This window comes from Hydra viridissima, unplaced genomic scaffold, assembly GCF_058129835.1.
Source record: "Hydra viridissima isolate aposymbiotic clone 2 unplaced genomic scaffold, HvirCarnegie_v1 scaffold_9, whole genome shotgun sequence".
NCBI classification, from domain to species: domain Eukaryota; kingdom Metazoa; phylum Cnidaria; class Hydrozoa; order Anthoathecata; family Hydridae; genus Hydra; species Hydra viridissima.
The window spans coordinates 14,885,115-14,908,401 of record NW_028324308.1 but is presented as its reverse complement, the minus strand read 5'-3'; the positions used below and the strand labels follow the sequence as shown (position 1 = coordinate 14,908,401).

The window sequence follows — 23,287 nt, the reverse complement described above, 5'->3', positions numbered from 1 at the left end:
CGTTAGAGGTTTCATAAAAGCCATATCTAAAAGGTGAAGTCTATCACTGCAATGCTGTGGAAGACACAATAGGACAACACTGTATTAACAAGGTAAATTGATCATTTCTAGATTTAAAGTATGAGTCTTGTGCCTATCTAGATATAATTGAAAAGACTCATGCTCAGTGAGGTTGGCATGTTTTACAAAATGCTTGAACCAAGTAGCAAAGATAAAATTTTGCAGTTAACCCGAATAATGATAATTCGCAATTTAGCCATGTGTCGATGCATTCTTTAATTCATACTTTCTGTGAAATTGCGGAAATAAAAAATAATTTGCTAAAGTTAGGTATAAATTTTAAGTGCAAAATAAGAATTGAGGCAACAATTTTACATTTAGGAAAATAAAGATAAATCACATTTTAGTATTTGGTGGGTCCTGCTTTGGCCTTAATAACAAATTTTAAACGTCTTGACTTTTATTCTACCAAATTGTTTTTACAGCTTCTTTGAGCTCTTTTTTTTTTCTGAACTCTCAACAAAGCAACTGGAACACGGATCTTTTTTGAATAAAAGTTTGTTGCTGCCGGCAAAACATGGGAACTGAATTCAACTGAAAAATGGAAAAGCTCAACAACAAATGTTGTTCTCTTCAAAAACCTGAAAAATCTACTTAACAAGGCATTATTACCCAATTTGAAAAGATTTACAGGATTGAACCCAGGTCCATTTTGTTGGATTACTAGATTTTAAAGAGAATTAGCTAATTATATTAAAGTCAAACAGGCCATCAGCAGTTTTTGTCTATTATCAAAGTGGTTACTTTTACTTTGTGTCAACTTTTTACATGTTTTTGATAATGAATAAAAAGAAATGATTAAGATCTCATGCAAGATGACGTGTGAAAAAATCACTTCAAAACATTGAACGACTTTCTTTTAATGAGTATATTTCCTTTTCTATATTTAAAGCGCTGAATAGTGCGGCAGTCTGTTGCTGTTTCCACCCCTGACGTCAAACTGTTTTAAAGACAATAAAAATTTTTGTATACATTTTACAACTGAATGATTCGAGATTAAATGTTTGTATACTATTTAAGCTCGGATCAACCTAAGTAATCAAAAAAGATTACTTAACAACATCTTTCTTATTGAGGCCAAAAATGGCTAAGGCCGTATAAAACAATAAAAAGTTCTATTGTAGGCAAGTACTGAAATTTTAAACCCTTTTAGCTAGTGCAACAATTTAATTACACTAACATGAAAATGATGAAGATTTTAAATGTGCTGATCTGAAAAATGAAATAAGATAAGTCAAATTTAGATTATCATGATTAGGACTTATACTTGGTACTTCCACCCGTGCAGACCTTTCCAATAAAATTTTATAAAACAATTGGAAATTGCATACATAATTTAAGCATTTACCAAGTTATCTCAAATAAAATTACTAACATTTAATGTTTGCTACTGCCCCATCACAATAGTTTTCTATCAAATTTTAAAATTGCTTATTAATGTGTAACGTTTCTTGAAAGGTTTTTCCGATATCTTAACTTTGTTTACCAAACGGCTTCTTGCTTTGATTAGTTCTCCAAAATGGCTACCAGGAAGTAAACAAAATGCGATGTAGTTAGTGTACGGTAAAGCGTTGAATACAAAATTTTGATGTTTTATGTAAATTTAAAAATGTACAACATATAAAGCAAGCTACCGCTTTTGGGCAGTGATTTAGGCAAACGAATACGCATAGGCCGCCTGAAAAAACGTATTTGCAGAAACAGATAGAAGTTTAAAAGGGTACATTTACACTGCATCGACTAAGCATGGTAGTGGGAGTGTAGTAAGGTTTTTTTTGTTTTTCTTTGAATCCTAAAGAAAAACGTTTAGATTTAGGTCTAACTTTGCTTAGAATTTAACTCAAAAAAATATTTAGATTTATCATTGATTTTCATCAGATAATTAAGAACTTACTAAAATAATTGTTTTGCTGACTTTATATTTTGGTTACATTATGAAAAGTTTAAATATGACATAGCCTATTTTTAACACATACATATATTTTATTCAATATAACCCAATATGTATATAATTTAAAATGTCTTTCTGGCTGTAGGAAGAGAGATACCAAACATTTATGACAATCTAAGATTAATAAAATCAAGATAAGATTCATCTTCTTATAAAATGTTAAAAGAAGGAAAACAAGGGATAATTAAATGGTAACGAACACAATTCCTAACCACGAAATTTTTTGTTCTCCTATGATGATTTCATTTAGAATTCATTCAAATGCAAGAGTAAACTACTCAATATATGTTAAGGAGCTACAAACTAATACTTATTCAACCATATATAGTTAAATAATTACTATATGATAAATTTTAATACCATGTTTTTTAAAAAATCTGTTATATGATAAACTTTAGTAACTCACATATTTTTAAAATGTATGCATTTAAAATTCAAGATAACTGTTTTAACTTGAGTCTAGTTAAGTTAGACAAAAAATAGATCATTTAATTTGTTTTTTGAAATAGTAAATTATCTTAACCAAGCAAGAAGTGCTTCCAATGAGTGAAGTTTTAACACATGTAAAAATATCCACAACCTGATACAGAAGATGGTAACCATTGAAAAAGCTGTTAAATGTTAATTTATTAAAATGAATTTAAAAATGTTATTGATCAACGATGTTGATAACAGTGAAATTAACTATGATAAGATTTTTACTGAATGAAAGGTTAACTAGCCCTAATCAGTCTAACCTACTACTAACCCAGTCAAAATGGAGTATTTCAGAAGCCTTGTAGTTTACTTCAATATTTTGTAATATTTCAGTATTTAATTTGATCAATAGCTAATTTACCTATTATAATATATAAATTAGAATGATTTTGGGCATATGATAAAAGATAAGTTTCATTTTCTTCTTGATGGTACCCTATTATTATGTTTTCTTTGTTTTTCAGCATTTAGAACTGTACTATACTTTGTGTGTAGCATTGAAGACTATAATTAGAAATATAACAAAATCTTATTAGAAATACTTCAATATAACAACACTTATATAATGACATTTTTGAATTTTTCTATGGCTGCTTTTTTAAGTGTTCAATTTTTGTAAAAAATAAAAATTACCAAATATTAAATGTTCAAAATTTACTATAATTATTTACAAAGTTTGAATATCTTATTATTAATACCAAACTCTAAAAATTATTTAGTTGCAAATAGAAATTTATCTAGTACCTCATAATTTCAAAATCTTTAATTAACTAAAGTTTTATGTAATTTTTTAATGTTTTGATGTATAAAATTATAAAATTTTTAATGTTTTTTTTAATGTTTTTAAAGTAACAAAAGAAGATAAGATGCTATCACATGATATAAGCATGCTTCAGTAGCACAAAAAAGTCACAGAAAACTTATTTAAAAAGAAAAAATGTGATAAATACTTTACAAATTCCTGATTTCAAAATATTGGCTAAAGCAATACAATTTAGCATGAACTACATTACAAAAATTATTTTGCATCACCTTGTCATTCAGTCAGTTTAAATGAAAATTTCATTTTATAAATCAGTCAAATTCACTATTGCTTTCCATGATAATCACTTTTAAAACCTTGAAAACAAATATTGTATGTTTTTTTTTAAAAAATTTTCCATGAGTCATAAAACATAGTTTTAGTTTAAGAAAACTGTGTCTTCTTATTTTAAGCCCTGTTAGGTCAAAAGCCAAATGCCTTTATTGGTAGTCTTAAAATTATCCTTTAAATTTAAACATATTCAAAATGTATGTCCTTTTAATGTTTGTTTTTCTACTTCAAAAATCATATAAACCTAACAGAAGTTCTGTTTTCATTCATCTGCACTTAAGATAATGAAAACAGACTATTCAAACTAAACTGGATAGACTACTTGTTTACATACATAAAAGTGTTTGTTTTTAATTCTATAGACGTAACATTAGGCATGTAATGTATTGTAATGTACTATAAGATGTTTATATTGGTATCTACAAAGATCTTTCTTTGTTAATTCATTTGTTCATATGTATTACATTACTTTTTTTGTTTTCTCAAAATGCTTTAAAATTGTTCTCTTTCTCTGTTTTTATTAAAATTTATTTTTTAATGTTTTTTTGTATTTTATGTGAGAAATTTTTTTTTTAAAACATAAAAGCGCATTATCTTTTCTTTTCATCTTAAATATCTTGATTTGCTACAACTTATTATTATTATTATTTTTTGCATAAACAATTCCAAAATCTTTGATGTTAAATAAAATTCTATGGTTAGCCATTCAACTTTTTTTATTTCTCGTTAATAAAACATGATTTGCAGCTGTAAACATTTTGTTTATATTCCATATTATAAATGACTTATTGTGTGCTTTATGGTTGTTTTTTTCTCACTATTTTGAACATCTTTATAAAAGTTTTGTCTCATAAATGTAAACTTCATAAAAGTTTTAAATCTACTTTTACAGCTCAAAATAATCTATGATATCTATGCTTCTCTGTCAATCAAATGTCATATAGAACATAAATAATTATGTTTGTTAATTAAATCAAAATTGAAAGATAATTTTTTATTATAAAGTTTGTTTCATTTTAATTTTCTAGGAATATTTTCATAAAAAGTACATGCATGTATGCATACATACATACATACATACATACATACATACATACATACATACATACATACATACATACATACATACATACATACATACATACATACATACATACATACATACATACATACATACATACATACATACATACATACATACATACATACATACATACATGAATACATACATACATACATACATACATACATACATACATACATACATACATACATACATACATACATACATACATACATACATACATACATACATACATACATACATACATACATACATACATACATACATACATCAAACTCATACAATTGTTGAGTTTGTTTATCTATGATTACATTTCAATTTTAACTTATTTTAATTTGTCAGGTATCCAAGTTGTCATAAAATTGGTTAACCAAGAAACTTAGTCAATCAAGTATGTGGATAAAAAAAACATTAATTAACTTTCATAATTTATGTAGTCGTAAAAAAACTTATTTTTCTGCAAGCAATCAAGATACGACGCTTAAACGGTGTTTAACAACATTAGATTTAACATTAATTGGAATTGGTTCAACGCTTGGGTCTGGCATTTATGTCTTAACCGGTGAAGTTGCAAAGAACAAAACTGGTCCTGCTGTTGTTATTTCCTTTTTAATAGCTGCTTTTGCATCAATATTGTCAGGACTATGTTATGCAGAATTTGCAGCCAGAATACCTAAAGCGGGTTCTGCATATGTGTATTGTTATGTTACGATGGGAGAGTTTTGGGCTTTTTTTATTGGTTGGAACTTGTTGCTTGAGTATATTATTGGTGCTTCTGTTGTAGCTAGAGGGTTAATTGCATATGTAGATGCATTGGCTGGTGGCATTATTAAGAATCAAACTTTAGCTATTATTGGTGAGGTGAAAATTCCTGGCATGAGTTCTTATATTGATTTTTTGTCATTTGTGGTTGTAATGATATTCACAGTATTCATATCATGTGGCATGAAGAATTCTGCTCGACTGAATAATTTCTGTGTAGTTGTAAATGTAGCTACCATTGCTTGTGTTATTTCAGTGGGAATATTTTATGCTAAAGTAGAGAATTGGAATAACTTTACTCCATTTGGCTTTGACGGGATTATTGCTGGAGCTTCAACATGCTTTTTTGCATTTATTGGATTTGATGTCATAGCAAATGTCTCAGAAGAAGCAAAAAACCCTGCAAAAGCAATTCCAATCAGTATGATTGGTACTATTAGTAAGTGTGCTCTTAATTTTTTTACATGCAACCATTCTTTTTCACCTTCTTGTTACAGTTTATGGTATTATTACTTATAAGAAACTTTCAACTATATATATTTATATAATTTGTATGATATTAACATAAATACTATATATAATTTGTCTACAAATTAAAAAAAGTAATAAAAAGTTGTTGCTTTAAAGAATTTTTTCTATAAAGCTAGTTAAATTTTGGTAAATATTATATATTATTTATAATATATTAATTTTACCACCAGTAAGGTAAACCACATAAACGTAATAAACAACAAATTTATATTTATTAAATGAATGGCAATTGATTGCTGTAAGGGTAACATAAGAGATTTATTTTAGAAGTAAAGAAATACATTGTTTTTGTTGTGTTTTGAAAAAGAATTTCAAGAAGATCAAGTTGTCCAAAGTTTTATTGCCCAGTTTCAAATTTTTATGCTGAATAGTTTGGTGGAAAGAAAATGTCACCACTTTTCAGTTTCATAATTATTAAAAATGAATGAGATCTTTCTAAATAATCATAATGTGTCATTTCTTTTTGTATTTTTGATATGAATCATATCTAACTGAGTGAATTAGGGATTGTCCATATTAACAATCAACTTCAATACTCAAAGGAGTGTTTTAAAATACTGTTTCAGTTGCAAGTGATGGCTCGTATTACAGAAGGATTGAAAGCATTTAGTCTTTGAAACTATTCTGCCAAACTTTTTTGACATTTAAATGAAGAAAAAACTAATTAATTTCCCCTCAACTTGAACTTTGCTTTGATCATTATAAAGCCTTCATTGAAGTCCTCTTATATCAGTTTGGTGTTCTTAGATACAAAGCGCTAAAGCTGCATTCTAATTTCTACCAATGTTGGCTGTATACAAGCTAGCATCTCAATGACAAAGTGCTTCAACATTTGCTTTTATAGGGACTAGAGCTGAAAATGTTATTACTTCACCATGTGGTAGACCTATAGAATTATCTTGGAATTGGATTTGGGCAAATATCAATTAATGCTTTTTGTATACAATTTTTTACTTGATAAAATTGTTCATGCATTAATAAAAGGCTGTTCACCTTGTCTTGCAGTCCATTATTAGGGATATATGTTTTCCAACTTCAACCTTTCTGTAAGATGTTGTTCTTTTAATTTTATCATTGTAGCCTAGTAAATCTTCTTCTATTGTTGTTGTATGCTGTTAGGAAAGCATATAGTTATTGATTAGCAATCAGTAACCTTCCATCTTTTTTCATGATACTAGCTCCATCAATCTTTATAGCAACAATGTTGCTTAAATCCAGACTTACAAATTTAATGTTATGGATTGATAACATGTGGAGACCTCTTATTGAGCCACTACCAGTTTTTAAAATATTTTTACAGTCCAGCTCTGGTTTTTCTCATCCCATAGAAAATGTTTACAAACAGCTGAATTATTTATAATTGTAAAATCTGTATACAACATGATTATTTAATTTTTATTTTTTTTATATGTATAATGTCATAAAATATATAAATTAATATATCTAATAATCAATTTAAAAATATATATTTGCAGAAACATTTGATAAGAAAGTTACTTGCCTTTAAAATTACTGTACTTACCTTTTACAATTTAACAATCCAATGCTTAAATTTTATCCAAACAAAAATCTGTCATTATCCAATAATAGTTAAACTAGGGTGAGAAAAATAAGCTAACTGACCTGGCATCAAACAAAATTTCTAATAATTTTTAAGTAGCAGTTTTTTATTAAAAGTAAAAGTGATAAATCCCAAGAATTCCTTTTTAAATTTTTAAAATTTTTTGAGAATTTTATAAAAATACTAATCCAAAAATCCTGAGGTTGATACCAACTCAATCCATTATGAAAAAAAACCTGAATCCAGGGATTTTGGAGTTCTGGAATTGCAAGCACTAATTATAAGGGTTAATAATTATTTAGGCATTTAAACCTTTATGAAAAATACTTCATTTATGGTGTTGTTTCTCCAGAGGTGTGATATTTAGTTCAGTATTGATTGCCTAAGTTGTTAACTTTTTCATTAGTTTCTTATAGTTTTTTTAAAAATGTTGATTTTATTTTAAAATGTTTGTTTGTTATGTTGGTTTCTACATTTAGGTTGAAATATGAATATAGTTCAAAAATAAGTGCAGCTCTGCAAAGAGTTTCTTTTCATGTCTTTTTTGTTATTGTTTGTGAGTAACATCTTTTTTTATTTTTTTTTCTCAGCGTTTTGTTTTCTTGCTTACTTTGGTGTAAGCGGAGTTGTTACTTTGATGGTAAACTACAAAGATCTTGATGAGTCAGCTGCAGTTGCAGAAGCTTTTAAGCAGCAAGGAATAAATTTTATGACATACATTGTTTCAATTGGTGCAATATGTGGACTTCTAGGTAATTGTAAATGCAAAACTTTTTATTCTTGTTTTATTGAGGTTAAGAAATACAAAAGTACATTTGTAGTTTTTGGACTAGTCCAATAAAAACAAAAAATAGCTGATTTTTTTATATTTGACATACAGTTGTAATCTGACTGTTACTTTTTGTGTTGTTAAGGTGTCCGTGGACCAAGTATGTTGCATAATTATTTTGTATGGTCTAATTGTTATTGTCAAAAATAATTGCACAAGATCTTAGTCTACTACCCCATCATCTTAATAGGCTCTTTTATCACAAATCTATGTCAGTTACATTTAATATTACAAATAAAGTTTATTAAATCAATTATATAGGTATTTAGCTTTAACCTCACAAATGTTAAACAAATATTACTTGAACATAGAAACTTTTTTTGCATAACTAGGCTGGAGGAAGGGGGGGGGGCAAGGGGGTTAAATTTCAATTGACCATTTTATTCCTAAATTTTATTTTTCTTGTTTGGATTTTAAAATCGAATAATAACATGATTGTTAAACTCAAATATGAGCTTTGAAGCCCTTTTTTTTTTTTTAACGTGTATTTTTTTTTAACATAAATGTATTAAATTTAAAAATATAAATTGAGTTTGAAACTGTTGAAATATTAAGTCTTTTAATCTTCAGAAAATAAATATTGGAAGATGAAAATGTTTCAAGTTATTTTTAATAAATGGTATATTGTTTTGACAAAAAAAAGCTCACAAGTGTTAAGAGTCAAGTTAGATGAAGATAGTCTTTGAAATAAAAAAGTTCTCTTTTTTTATAGAAACTTTTCTTATCTATTTAAATGTAAACTTATAGACATAGACATAGACAGATAAATAAGAATCATAGCTTCTTGTTTCTTTTAAAACTAAAAAAGTTTGAACATTTCATTATTTTGATTTTTTGAACATATTTATCACATATTTCTATTGACAGGCTCGCTTATGGTATCAATAATTCCGATACCTCGCATGCTCTATTCTATGTCACAGGATGGACTGCTATTTAATTTTCTTTCAAAAGTTCACCCAAAAACACAGGTGCCAGTTATATCTACCATAGTATCTGGTGTCTTTGTAGGTAAGTTTCAAAATCTTCATTCATCAAAGTATCTTTAACTTAATGCTCCATGAATATTTGTGCTATTTTTTACTTGATATTTGTGCTGTTTTCACATGATATTTGTGCTGTTTTCACTTGATATTTGTGCTGTTTTCACTTAATATTTGTGCTGTTTTCACTTGATATTTGTGCTGTTTTCACTTGATGTAAGTGTTGTTTTTATCTTTCAGGTGTTCTTGCTGCTGTCATTGATCTAGCAGGTCTTGTTGAAATGATGTCCATTGGTACCCTGCTGGCATACAGCCTTGTTGTTGTGTGCGTCATCATTTTACATTATGATTTAACATCATCATCTAATAATAATGAAGAAAGTGAATTTCTAATTAATGAAGGTAGAGAGTTCTCTTTTCTTTTCTTATTTAATTCAAGCTTCTCATGTTTTTTCACAGTCTGTTTTATTATCTTAATTTAGGTCAAAAGAAAAGTCCTAACAAACACTGTTTTGAAGCTGGCTGTAGCATGAACAACACATCCTTAGTTATCAATGTTGCGGTTCTTCTCATTGTAATCGAGCTCCTGGTAATATGCATCATTGTTTCGTTCTATCGTCACAAAGTCAACAGAAAGGATGTGGTGTTTATTTTATTTTTATCAATATTCATAATTGCATTGGTAGTCACTGTCATTTATTTGTTTAAAAGAGATACAGCAAAAGATAATTTAGTCTTTAGAGTCCCACTGATACCATGGATTCCAGTGATGGCCCTCTTTTTTAACTGTTTTTTGATGTCAATGTTGAGCAAAATTACATGGATACGTTTTGGAATTTGGCTTTTTATAGGTAGGTGCTTCAGTGGCTCTTACTATGTACCTAGGCACATCATTTTATAAAATTTAAAAAGTTTGAGGGATAGTTTTTATAAAACGTATAAAATTTTCCCTCTTTTTTTTTTTATCTATTTTTGTTGGTCATAAAGTTGTTAGAATCATAAGGAAACAACTTTTTATTGATACTGTTAAATTTTTACATTAAATTCTATGATGTGAACTTTTATATAACAAAATATATATACAATAAAATATATACAACAAAATATGTATCTGAATAATTGATTGAGGAAATTCAATACTATGAAAAGAAATGTTGCATTTTTATCTAACTATATTCATAGTATTATCCTAGAAAGTGTTATCTGCATATGATTGGCAACAAATACTCTTTTATTTATAATACTAATAGAAATTTCTTAAAAAGGGCCACCGCTAATCGTCATGCTTTTTTTGAGAGTATAATAAAACGATGGGATACGCAAAACAAAGTTAGTTTTCTTTCATAACTGCAGCTTAAATTTTATCATCTGTGTTTTTTTATGACTTTGAAGCTTAGAATGTTGATAACTTAAGCTGATTTAAGCTTAACTGTTTTTTTCAGTCTGATGTAGTTAACTATAGCGCCCAAGAAAGAATATATACCATGAGACTAACAGGTGTCACCCTTAAAATAGTGTACACCTTTCGTTTCTCGTTTCTTTTCTTGTGCTTTATCTTTTTTCAACAAACAAAAGTCAAATACAGTTATTGTTCCTTTAAAAAACTGAGCCTGGTTCTAAAGTCTAAAACCATTAATTCGAGTTTTGTTACCGGAAAAACGTTGAATTGTTTGAATTAAAATATAGGCATGCCGGTTAACGTTTGGTCTTTTAAGGTAGATTTTGCATGTTAATTCGTTTTAATTTTATGTTAAATTATCAGGTTTCTTTGTATACTTCTTGTATGGAATACGAAACAGTAAAGTCGAGAATATTGATAACGACGAATTCTCGTTACCTGGTCAGTTTGAACTGAAGAATCAAGAAGATATTGATCAGTAAATTTATAAAGTAATCAAGTTGTTTTTTTTAGCGTTTTCTAATGTATAACAACGGTTTTCTTTAAAAAGAATCTTATTTTTTTTATTACCGCTTTGATGCTAAGCATAAAAATTTCTTTTGTATATTTCTCCTGTAAGTCACGTTCAAAGCTTTATAAGATTAAAATGTGAAAGTTATTTGTCGGGGCTCGTGATTTTTTTTATTTATTTATTGTGTACAGCTATTTAATGTCAACTTTTTTTAAATTAAATAATTTTTGGTAGTTTTTCTTTTAAAAGTGAAATAGAAGTTCAAGCGTTAGAAAAAACTTCACGCTGAGTCGGGAATACGAAAAATGAAACAAAATTTTTCTTCAACAATAGGTTCATAAATAAAATCAAAAAGTAGTGTAAAAAACCAAGAAATAGAAAATTGAAAATACCTTGTGCAAACTGTCTTGGCTGTTTACAAAAAAGGCAATATTTCAATTCACAAAGCAAATGAAGTTTTTGAAGACTTTTACTGTTTTCAATATTCGTTTAATATGCGGTAATATGACAATAATTTATTTCTCGATGTATCGATAACTATTAATTCATCGATATATTGATAATTAGAAACTAAAACATCGTAGTCTATATTTTTGGTTTAGGTAAAGTTTAAGACATTAAAGGCTATCGCTAATTTTATGTTTATCTTTTTTTTTTCTAACATAAAACGAGAATTTAAATACGAAATCATCTTTTCCTAAACAAAATTTGCACTTAAATAACTTTTTTAATATCAATTACAGAAGAACGATAACAATTTCAATTGTTTAAAAAACAGATAAGCTAACCATCAAAATAGTTTTAAAAAAATTGCCAACTAGCCCCGTGATCATTATGCCAACTAACCACAAAAGCTTTTTGCTCACAAAATGGCTTACAAATCCTATTGCTTTTTAAAATTGAAAATGTAATAAATTTAAAAAAGTTACAAAATAAGAATATAATGTTGTTAAAACTGTTGTGTATTTATGCTAGTTTTGAATAATGTTCATTAAAACTATATATTTTTGAACTTCTAAACATAAAATTGAGATATATTTTCTACCGAATGTCTTCTTTCTTGCCAAAGATTTACTCCTGGCCATAGATAATTTTTAAGATTTATTAAAATGTAAAATGGTTATAACTTTCAAAATGACACGTTTTTATGTGTGTGTGTAATTTTGAAAATTGTGTTATCCGTGTAATGTGTATTAATGATCATGGTTATAATTGTGCAGTTATTATGTGTTATATGTGCATGCGTTAGTATGTATAGGCACCGGGGCAATTTCGTCACTTTTTGATATTGCGAGTAAAAGGGGTAATTTTTATTACTTTTGTAATAGATTTGACCTGTAATTTTTATTACTTTTATATTATCATCTACTGACTGTTGGTTGATCATAGTTGCTGATTAATTCTATTGGTTGTTGGAACTTTTAAATATAAATTGCTGTTTAATGTGATTAATTCTATTGGTTGTTGAAACTTTTAAATATAATTTGCTGTTTAATGTGATTAATTCTATTGGTTGTTGGAACTTTTAAATATGATTTGCTGTTTACTGTTACTAATTGAAATTATCGTGTCACTCTTTCTCCTTGTGGCATTCTTATATTTCTTTGTGAAATTGATTGAAACGAAGTTTGGCGATAACTGTTAAGGTAAGTTTTCATAAATCTGTTATCATCTCACTGCCGCGTGTGGTGAATATTTTAAATGTCGAAATACAATATTGCGGGGCAATTTTGTAATACTGTTAAAGAACACAAGTATAAAAAAGGAGAAGCATTCCGAATTAATGATGAATCTTAGTAAGGAGATGTAAATTTCCCGTTACTAAGAAAAAATCATTCCATCTTCGAAAAAGGTTTCAAACCCAATTCACACAAAACCTTATTCCGCAAACATAACAAGCGCTGAAAACATTAAAAAGCTGAAGGAAAAAGAAAAAAAAAAGAGAAGCTAAAAAATAAGAAACCTCTGGATGTGTTTTCCAATCCAATACCACCAAGTGACTCAAAGAAGAGGAAAATTCTCTTTTAATCAAATACTGAAGAAGAAATGAAGAAGAAATTCTCCAGCTTGTTTTTAAAATTGTTGATAAATTCGTTGGAACCAAGTTTATCGAATGTTAATAAACTCAACAGCAAAAAAGTTACTCATTGTTGTGTGCGTGGTGTGACATGGTTGGGTTCATCAGAATACTGGCTTCAATGCATTTCTTGTTATGGTTGGGCTTGTGAAATCTGCTTTTGCATCGACATGTGCGTAAAATATTCTTAATTTAGTTAAATATCACATATACTTAACTCTTTTTATACACGAAATCGCCCCATAAACTTGTCATGTCTGACAACATTAAAGCGGAAAAAACACATGCAGTGTTTCTGACAGTGGTTGTACTAAGTAGGGAATTGCATTTCTCTGGTTTACTAAATCATTTCTTCCAAAAATTGGTTCTGACAGATCTTAATTACTTATCTTAGACGGCCGTAACTCACAACTTTGTAGAGTTATTAGATGTAGCTTTGGCAAACAAAATACAATATAACATTGTAACATATTTTTGAAATGCCAGCTCACACTTCTAACTGGCTTCAGCCTTATGATCGAGCAGTATATGACCCACTCAAGAAAGCTTACAGAAAAATATGTGAAAATTTGATTAGTAATTTTCCTGGCACACTAGTTTCAAAAGAAAGTTTTTGTGGATGGACGAAGCAGACTTGGAATGACTCTGTTACACCAAATAAAATTAAATCGAGCTTGTGGAATTTACCCATACGAAGCTTACGTGCCTAATTCTTTATACATAGAACTCAATTTTCAAAACAATGAGAACCTGTTAGATAATTTAGGCGACCTACCTCAAGCATCTGTGAAACATTCATCTGTGAAACCTCAAGCATCTGTCAACCATTGTGAAACAGCAGAATGCAATATTTATCAATTGAAGCAGATGTTGACTTTTCTATTTCAATATCTTTAGCAACAAAGCATTCTTTAATATTTTATCTTGACCATATATCAGCCATTCTTAACCCATTCTCAATAAAAAATAGTTACAGGTAATATTACCACTAAAAATGGGGCCATGAATGAAATAGAAATAACAAGTTCAAGTGTCGATCAAAGTTTTCCATTTAAGTCATTCCTTTCCATTTAAGATTTCTTTTCCAGCAGATGCACATTCTAATATAAATAACTTATCCCACTCAAGTTATAAAAAAAAACGAAAATTGCGTTGAAACAAGTATTTTTTGTAAACAATTTCTTTAGTTTTTATATTAACTTGAATATTTGGGTGTCCCATAATTTCAAAAAAATTTTACTTAGTGCTTTTTCCCATTCTACTTGATGTCCTGATTCTAAAAATATAAAAAATTTTAGTTTTACAGTTGTAAAAGAGATAGATGTAAAAATTGAAGAATTTGAAAATTTAATAAATATTTTTAAAATTCCAATTGTTGTTACAATATGCATATTACTCCTAGTAAGAAAGCTTGTGATCATTACATTTAATATTTTCTTGTGCTTATTGGAGTAAGCATTCAGTTTTTACTGTATACACAACACATACAAGTGTACACAGTTAATATTACAAGTATACGCAGTTTACAGTACGAGTGTACGTAGTTTACAGTACGAGTGTACGCAGTTTACAGTACGAGTGTACGCAGTTTGCAATATGCAGTCTGGTGCATGCTGAGATTTCAAATAGAGCTGTATTTGTTCTTAAAACTTTTTGTTAAAGATTTGTGTTATATTCTTTTCAAACTTCATCACTGTGAAATAATATTTACTAAAATATACAGAAAAACCCAAGATGGCTGATTTACCTTCTTAAATACCCACTGAATGAGCTTCCACAGAATCAACTTCCATGTGTTGGCAGTGTATTGAGACATCTGGAGTATGTCCGGTCGACAAGGTGATAGAATAATAAAAGAATTGAATTTTCTCATGTTTGCCTTTTTAAAATCTAGCTCATGCATTTTGTTAATTTTAGATCTGCAAGATTCAAACCAACCAAGCAACTGGTTGCATGTCCACAAGCTCATTTAGGGTTTGATTTACTTTGTAGAGATGTACCTTGCTCTTCAACAAGTAAAAGATGCATTTTTTCATCTGTAATAGAAATCTGGAAAAAAGCTGGTTTTGGTGATTTCATATTGAAGGGAGCTTCTGTAAGAGAAAAGATTCTAAAGCTAGATCAGAAGTATAAAAAGATGCGAAAATTACGCAGTTTAAACTGGAATTCAGCTGAAGTTAGATTTGAAAAGATGCAATTGGATTTTATTGAGGAACGTAACTGTCTCTTTGATATTTCTGTTCCTAATATTGAGGATAAGATTGCTTCTGACCGTCTTCGTTCTAAGAATGCAAAAGATGAGGATTTGCTTTTCTACAAAAACCAAAAGGGTAAAAGGAAAAAATATATTTCAGAAGAATTAGACAAAAACTATCAAAAAGCCATGATTAACAAAGAACAAATATATGACTGTTGAGGATAAAAGAAACAGAGAAACAGAAAATCAATACATACTTTGCTCCAGCAGAAATGCATGAACAGAAAAATTCCTTTGAGTATTAAAATTCTCAAAGGAAACATTACGTTGGGTACTTTTTCTAGAGGTGATTACTAAGAGCTGTGTGAGTTAGTGGTATTTTACCTAGGTGGAGAAGTTCCTGACTTCTTTCTTCACCAACCAGGAGCCTGCCATGAAGCAAGATTCATGGCAGATGCATTGTATCTTCTTAAACTCATAATGACTTCAAAGATATCTAAAGTCATGAATGAAGAAGAGAAAACCATGGTGGAACTGCTTCTTTCTTTGTTGGAATCTGCTATACTCCATGGTTTTTGAAAGCATATCTTACTAACAATGCTCCAAACAATGATCTTAACGCTTTTAAAGAAGTGTTTCATATTAAAGAGCAATATCCAGAGCTGGGACATGCTCTACTCAAAACTATTCAAAGGCACACATGGTATCTTACTGAGGAGATGGTTTTATTGGCTCTTGCTGATGCTAATTTAGACTATGGAGTAAAGGTAAATATGTTGAATAGACTGTTGAAGTTTGATGTGCCAAAAAAGTTCAAGGTCGGAAAACCCCAACTTCCAACAATACAAGAATCAACTGAGCTGTTTGATCTTGTTGGGCCCAGAGTTGGGTTCTATTGAAGGTTGCAGACAGACACCACTGAAGTGGAGAGTTGGGTTGAGGACCAAAACACCCCCTAGTCTTAAAAGTTTCATATCATTTGCGAAAAACAGTATGTGTCAATGATTGTGCAGAGCGAAACATTCGATTAATTCAAGATTTTGTGAACTCACACAAATCTGAGGACATGAAGCAAAATGTGATGCTAGCTGGAAGAGACAACAGAAAAAAGCTCACAAAAGAGATGATAAAGAAACAACTTAAAACCGTATGAATTACTTGTTAAATAAATATTTTATTCCACTATATATTATTTGCTCGATTTCTGTCAAAAACTAATATTTACATCTACTTTAATGCAGATACAAACATTTTTTTGACTTTTGGATTTCTAGGGTAAAGGAGAATGGGAGAAAACTACAAGTTGAAATTCAAATATTTTTGGACACCCTATTGAGTATTGATGTTCTTGTTTCTTGCTTATGTAATGTTACTTCTGCTATTGAAATTTTTTGTTTAAATGCACATAATTTGTAAATTATGCCTAGATCAAGCCGATAACCAGAATTAAGAATTTAAGTTTTTTTAACTGGCATCTGAAAGACTAATGCTTAAACATATTAAGTTTTTTTGTTAAAATTTTTTCTGAAATAAATCCATCCCTAAATATCCTATTTATATACTAATTTATAACATTACGTGAATTTTTATTTTTAAACTATAAGAACGATTTGGCCAGATATTGGTCAGTTTAGCCAATTTACCTTAATATAATTTCCATTACTTATTTTTAATGGTTTTTGGGTTTAATAAGCACTAGTCATTTTTGGATCGTCAGTGAGTTTAACACGTTAAATAGTGATAGTGAGGTTAATAAAAGTCCAGCCATCGAACCTAAATGTTTTTGGGAACGCAGCAAACTTCTATTAACTGTTTACTAATAAATGCACGAGCAAAATGTCATAAATAACAATTTATTTAGTTAATCAAGCCAATCATATCTTCTACTTTAGAAAAATAAAATGGCATTTTGAAGTCTTTTGCCCAACAGCCATGGTTCTTCAATCACAATTACTTGTACTAAAAATAGAATAAACGTTTTACTGTTTCAAAATAGTTCAAAGTAGAAATAATGCTAAACAAGATTTAAAAAAAAAAAAAAAGAAGCTTTAATCGTAAAAGTATTGTAAGTTTTTTTTTAAGAAAAAAAAAAAACTATTAAAAGATCATTTTCTGCCAACGCTAAAATAAATCTAGCAGGGATTGAAATCTCTAATATTTAACTTTAAAAAAAAAAAGAGCTAATTAAGTAATTTAGGGGTCGTTACAGTAAGTTTAAAGATAGCATGTGAAAACAAGTTTTTTTTGGCCACTTAATAACACAACTCTAAACATTGTTACTAAAAACTGATGTGATGATCTGTCTAATACACCAGAAACTACAAAAAACTCCCTTCAGAATAGAAAAAAACTCCCTTCTTTAGACTCTTGGTCTTGACAGCCTGCAGATCAAGGTGTCATTACATCAAGATATCAAGGTATCATTTGGTTTGTATACTAGGACTTGCTTTTGAGAAACTATTTGACCACATTTTAGTTTGTGAGAAAGCCGTTGTTTGCCATCTTCATCAACTTGATGGGATTAGATTTGAAATTGGAGTAGCTTTGGCATCCTAACATTCTTAGTTTTTCTACACCCAGGCATTTGTTTAATTTAATCATACTTTTGGAACCATGTGGCTTGTGCAAATCCTTTAATGAGCTATGCTAGTGGAGTAACACCATGATAATGGGGTTAAATCACAACCTTATTCAAAGACATTGATAAAATTCAATACTGCACATTTTATAAGAAATAAAAATTCTAATGTAAATTCTTATAATAAACAACAACAAAGAAAGACCAAATAAGTGTTACTTTCTACTTTCACACCAAAGCTATTATTTTATACCATTTACATAAAAACAGAATGTCACTATTTTTGTTCTTCAAACTTTAAATTTCTAGATAGAGAGCAAGAAGAGATTTACATTTTTAACAAGTAAACTTTACTAGGCAAATTTTTGTCAAATATGAGCTGTGTGTTTCTGGACATCATTTATAAACTTTCTTTTTAACTCTAAGCTTCTAAATAACTGCACAACTTGGGCTGAAGCATAGCCTTTTTATAAAAAACCAACACCTCAACTTTTCCACACCAATTATTGAGAACCTCTTGAAAATCCTAACTACCAACAAAACTAACAAGGGTTAAAATAAACTATATTTAGAAAAAGTCAAAGAGTAACAGAAAACGTCACTACCTAATTTCCCTTTCAAAGATTTAATATCATTAAAAAAAAAAAAAAAAAGAAAAAAGAAAAGGGCATAATAAGGATGTATAGGATTAAAAAAAGCAAATGTTTAGTATCACATTTTTCCTAAGAGCATGGAATGTACACTACAGGTTTTACTTCAAGAACTAAACCAGAAATCAGAATGCTAAAACCAAGAATGTTAAAGCATAAAATACCTTTTTAAAACCAATATCAGCAGCATATTCACCAAAACACTGACGGCAAACATTTAGCCCATATTTTCTGATTAAACCATGTCCATTAGAGCATACACGACTAAATTTGTAACAAATAGAAATCAGAATTAAATTTAATGTATTATGGTCTTTCTGGTAGATAAAACAATTATAGAAACTACACACTAGATTATGTGAGAACAGCATTTGTTACACATTGAAACTTTTCTAAAATTTTCTAAAGTTATGTAAAAGTTTTAAGATAGAGCTTCGAATGGAATTGTTGAACATTTTTACACAAAAATTTTATTGTGATCTCTACTTTGTATTGTACTATTTCAGTTTTGCACCTTTTAAAGTCAGCAGGTTATAGATGTTAAAAATTAAATCAAAATACTTTAGAAAAATTATTTTTAAATACAATTAACTTTTCCTAAGAAAAGTTATTAAGATAAAAATGGGGAACCTAATTAAACAAGGAATTAATTGGCAAATGAATGAGAAATTTATGTTAAGTGGTTTACTATAGCTTGTTAAAAGATGATTACTATTCAAAGTTTCCTATGATGACTTATTTAAAAGAAATGTTGTAATTTAAATGTTATAATTTAAATACAGTAATCAAACTATATTAAATTAAAAAGTTAAGTCAGGTGCAAATGATAACTTTTCAATAACACGAATTCTTGACAAAAAAGTTTGCATTCATGAAACTGTTTTTTTTTTAAGAAACTGATGATCATCAATATAAATATGATATCAGAATATAAATATGAAATTTTGTTAGATATTAAACAGCAATTGTATCAAATTAAGTTGAAGGTACTTCTATGCCAGCAGTTTTTACCATACAGCTTTTTAGATTGCCTTTGTAACATTAGAGCTAATGTGTTGTGTAGAAAGGTTGTGTAGAGAGTAGAGACTCCAATTTTGAACATTCGATGTTGAATAAACAGTAGTCTATTACAGAAGGCTATCACAATTATTTCGTATTTAACACCAAGATTTGATGTGGTAGTTGGTTTTGATTAAAAAAAACTTATGCTGTCTATCTTTTTATTTTAGTGGCATATTCAAAACACATAATTCTAATAAAAAGTAAACCATTAAAAAAAAACCATAACGAACCATTGTCTGGAACCAGGGCCATAAGTTCTAGGATGACTGAACCACACTTTAGAGTGAACCATGTTTGTCAAGTGACTTTGATGAAGGCCTCAACGAAAAGAACCATATGAGAACGGTCCGCTTAATTTGTGGCCTCAACTTGTTCGTTTTCAAGACTCTTCTCCGTCGAATATTAAGAGCGTAAAAGAACTGGATAAATTTAGTTTGATATCTTTGAAAAGGCCTTTTTACCATTGGCGGAATTTTAAAGTCTAAAGTTGATTACAGCCACTCTTATAAAGCTGAATATAGATTAATACTTTATATTGATGTACCCTAGAATGGTGCTTCTAGATAGTTAAAAAAACTTTTATAGCTTGATCATAAGCTAAGCAGTTCATTTGGAATGTTGCATCTTGGACGAAGCAGAAAAACGCTTGATTTGCCTATGATATTTGCTGCAATTTGCTTTGAATCTATATTCTTTGGAAAAATGAAATTTGATTTTTATACTTGGATTAGTCTTCCTCCAATCAACAACAAAAATGTTTTAACAGGAATTTCGACGGTTTTTTGCTACAGTAAAGTAATTCAGGTGAATCAGGTAAAAAATAACAAAGTGATATCACTCTATTCGCTAATTCTTCTGTCTCATCTTCTGTCTCATCTTCTGTCATGATAGACGGAAAAATTAAAGAGGTTAAAAGTGAAAGACTTCCTTGAGGAGCTTTTTTATTCAAAATATCAGTAAAAAGTTGGTTACACTACGTAATGAGTTTTTATTTTTCACTCTGAAATTCGTTATGGCGAGTGAAGAGGTTCGTTATGGCGAGTGAAGTGATTGGCTCAACAGTCAGGGTGTACTCATCCAGGTTTGTAGAGTAAATGCAGTGGTGGATTACCCTCTAGGCAGATTAGGCACGTGCCTAGGGGCCCCAAAAGTAGTAGTGATAGTGGGTAGAACAAAAATAATTTCATGTATTGTATATAAGGGGGGCCCCAAACATAATGTGCCTAGAGGCCCCAGACGCCCTTAATCCGGCACTGAGTGTATGACTAAAAAATTACGTTCGCGTCCTGCTAAGATGACAATCTAATTATATCATATTTCTAGTAAGTTAACTGGCAATTTCTAATAAAACATTAAAATTATTAGGCTTTAGGTTAATAGGAAAGCGCAATTGTTTTATACTTCAGAAAGAGAGACCAGACTTTTTAAAGAATTTTTTTCAGTTTGACGAACTACTTATTTACAGCCATGATACTCCAACTCTTCTTTCACAGCTGAATATTACTACATGGAATCCAGTAAAACGGAGGCTATTACATTTGTATATTTTATATATTATATTTGTTAACAGCTCAAAGCAAAACCTCAAGTCGTCAGGCAGAGCTACAAGTTAAAGTTTTCATCTAATTGAGTTTTTATATGATTTAGTATCTTTTAATAATTTTGTATAAAGCTAGAGTAAATGTTTGAATGATGTCCATGTTTTGATGTGCACGCGTATAATAAATCTTTAGTTTACGTTTCCTTCGTTACTGAATTTGTTTTAAATAGCGCGTAAAAAAAATTCAGTGACGAAAGAAAAACAAGTTTTGGAAAATAAGCGTCTGCGTCTCGTTATTTTTTTATTCAAGACGAGACGTGAAGATCCTAACAGCTTTGTCCCGATTAGCGATAAAAATACTATTTTCAACTTTCAGTCGAAATCCGGGACGATTCTGAGACGAGATGTCCCGAACAAAATAGAAGCTTTACAATTTCCCGGAATTTACATCTTTTTAACGGGACATAACGAGGCATACTTGTTAATCCTTAATGTGAAATTTTAATAATGAATTTCTAGCAAAACTACCATTATTTATTTCAGCTGCTACTACTGATATTGTTATAACATCTACATAATATCCAAAGCGTCTTTAACTTTTTTGATCTATAAAACGTTTTTTTAAAAAGTGTACTTTTTGCAGAGACTAACAAGAGAGCATGATGTTCAACACCTAGTTCTTTTATTTTTTCTCTTTTCCATTGCTCTCCAAAGACCACCCATTGTTTATGGGGTTTTCCAGAACCAAAATGGCTACTTTTACTGGTCATAAGATTTTCTTGAAGCCATTGGTATTCTTTTTCTTTAAAAGAATCATAATTTCTACCACATTGTTTTAGTTTTCTAAAGTAGCCTTAATTTACGTTCTCTTTGCTAATTTCTACAGTTTTATTTAATTTCATTAAGTAAATCCTTCCATAATCTTAATTTATCCACTCCTAATTCACGTATATTCGGGATAAGATCTAATCTTTTTGTTGTTGTTGTTTTTAAAATCATTAATATATATCATAAACATTTTTGAGTACTTTATATAATTTTTCACTTTACACTGTTTAACATTTTATGTTATTACTTCTTTAACAATTATCACATTACGTTTCTTGTAATATTTAAGTAAATAATGTTACTTGTATATTACAGGAAATACTGAAGTTGTAAAGTAATGCTATTTCAAATATATAGTACTTCTTGAATATTAAATCATTATTCAAATAAAAACATTTTAACAAATTTCTAAGTAGCATATGATGACAAAAATATGTTCCTTGAAACCATATTTGATATGTTAAAACAAGTCGTACAAGTAAAAAACTCAAGTTCAAGAAGTACAAATGTCAATGAGCTCAAAAAAAACTTGTTTTCCGCCATTTTCATTTGTTTTGATATAATAAACCACCATTAAAAAGTGGCGGAAGACAAGGTTTTCATTTGTATTTCTTCAAAAACTTCCTATACCGCAGGTGACCGCAGCAATCCCTTTACATTCTAAAAGTAAAAATGTAATAAACTGTAAAAAAAAAAAATCTCCTTGGTACTCGGTGGAACATTTTTTAACTGATATTTAAAACAAAAAAGTATGTATACATTCTTAATTATTTTAGAAAATTCTTCTAACTTGAACAAAAAAAATCAATCTGATTTTTTTATTCAATACATTTGAAGTATATAAAGTTAAAAGATTATCTTAAAAGTAAATATAGACTTAAATTTAGATTAAAAGTTCTCTATTTTTACTAAATAAAAATCTCTCATTTTTTAGATTTCTTTGAAAATTTCTATTAAAATTTTTAACTTCTTTTAACCATAAAATATAAAATAATATTTTTATGAAAAAACTGTTTTTACTTTTTAAATAAATGATCATTGTAATTTAACATTATTTAAAAAAGGACACTATATTTACAAAAATTCCGAGACAAAATTATTGCCCCGATTTATA

General features: G+C 28.9%; 3 protein-coding genes across 6 annotated transcripts; 2 read left to right on the top strand and 1 right to left on the bottom strand.

The window, feature by feature from the left end:
- The first annotated feature begins 1,550 nt into the window (after nucleotides 1-1,550).
- Nucleotides 1,551-11,465, top strand: LOC145186068 (high affinity cationic amino acid transporter 1-like). Of its 4 annotated transcripts, none has more exons than XM_090098397.1 (8): nucleotides 1,551-1,823; nucleotides 4,474-4,567; nucleotides 5,008-5,866; nucleotides 8,110-8,271; nucleotides 9,216-9,359; nucleotides 9,572-9,733; nucleotides 9,814-10,182; nucleotides 11,094-11,465. In XM_090098397.1, exons 3-8 carry the CDS (start codon nucleotides 5,059-5,061, stop codon nucleotides 11,210-11,212), a joined length of 1,764 nt encoding a protein of 587 aa, XP_089954523.1. In that variant the 5' UTR covers nucleotides 1,551-1,823; nucleotides 4,474-4,567; nucleotides 5,008-5,058; the 3' UTR covers nucleotides 11,213-11,465. The 4 variants fall into 4 exon arrangements, with proteins under 4 accessions (XP_089954523.1, XP_089954524.1, XP_089954522.1 ...); XM_090098398.1 differs by lacking the exon at nucleotides 4,474-4,567 and adding an exon at nucleotides 2,097-2,202; XM_090098396.1 differs by lacking the exon at nucleotides 4,474-4,567.
- Nucleotides 11,466-13,700: 2,235 nt separating this feature from the next.
- Nucleotides 13,701-15,734, top strand: LOC149884231 (uncharacterized). Its single transcript, XM_090098724.1, has 2 exons — nucleotides 13,701-14,854; nucleotides 14,898-15,734. The coding sequence occupies exon 2, from the start codon at nucleotides 15,216-15,218 to the stop codon at nucleotides 15,732-15,734; it is 519 nt and encodes a 172-aa protein (XP_089954850.1). The 5' UTR covers nucleotides 13,701-14,854; nucleotides 14,898-15,215.
- A 1,618-nt stretch (nucleotides 15,735-17,352) lies between these two features.
- LOC145185405 (small ribosomal subunit protein uS14-like) lies at nucleotides 17,353-20,196 on the bottom strand. Its single transcript, XM_090098409.1, has 3 exons — nucleotides 20,036-20,196; nucleotides 18,908-19,007; nucleotides 17,353-17,474 (listed from the first exon to the last, which is right to left on the bottom strand). The coding sequence occupies exons 1-3, from the start codon at nucleotides 20,095-20,097 to the stop codon at nucleotides 17,466-17,468; spliced, it is 171 nt and encodes a 56-aa protein (XP_089954535.1). The 5' UTR covers nucleotides 20,098-20,196; the 3' UTR covers nucleotides 17,353-17,465.
- Between the last annotated feature and the right edge of the window lie 3,091 nt (nucleotides 20,197-23,287).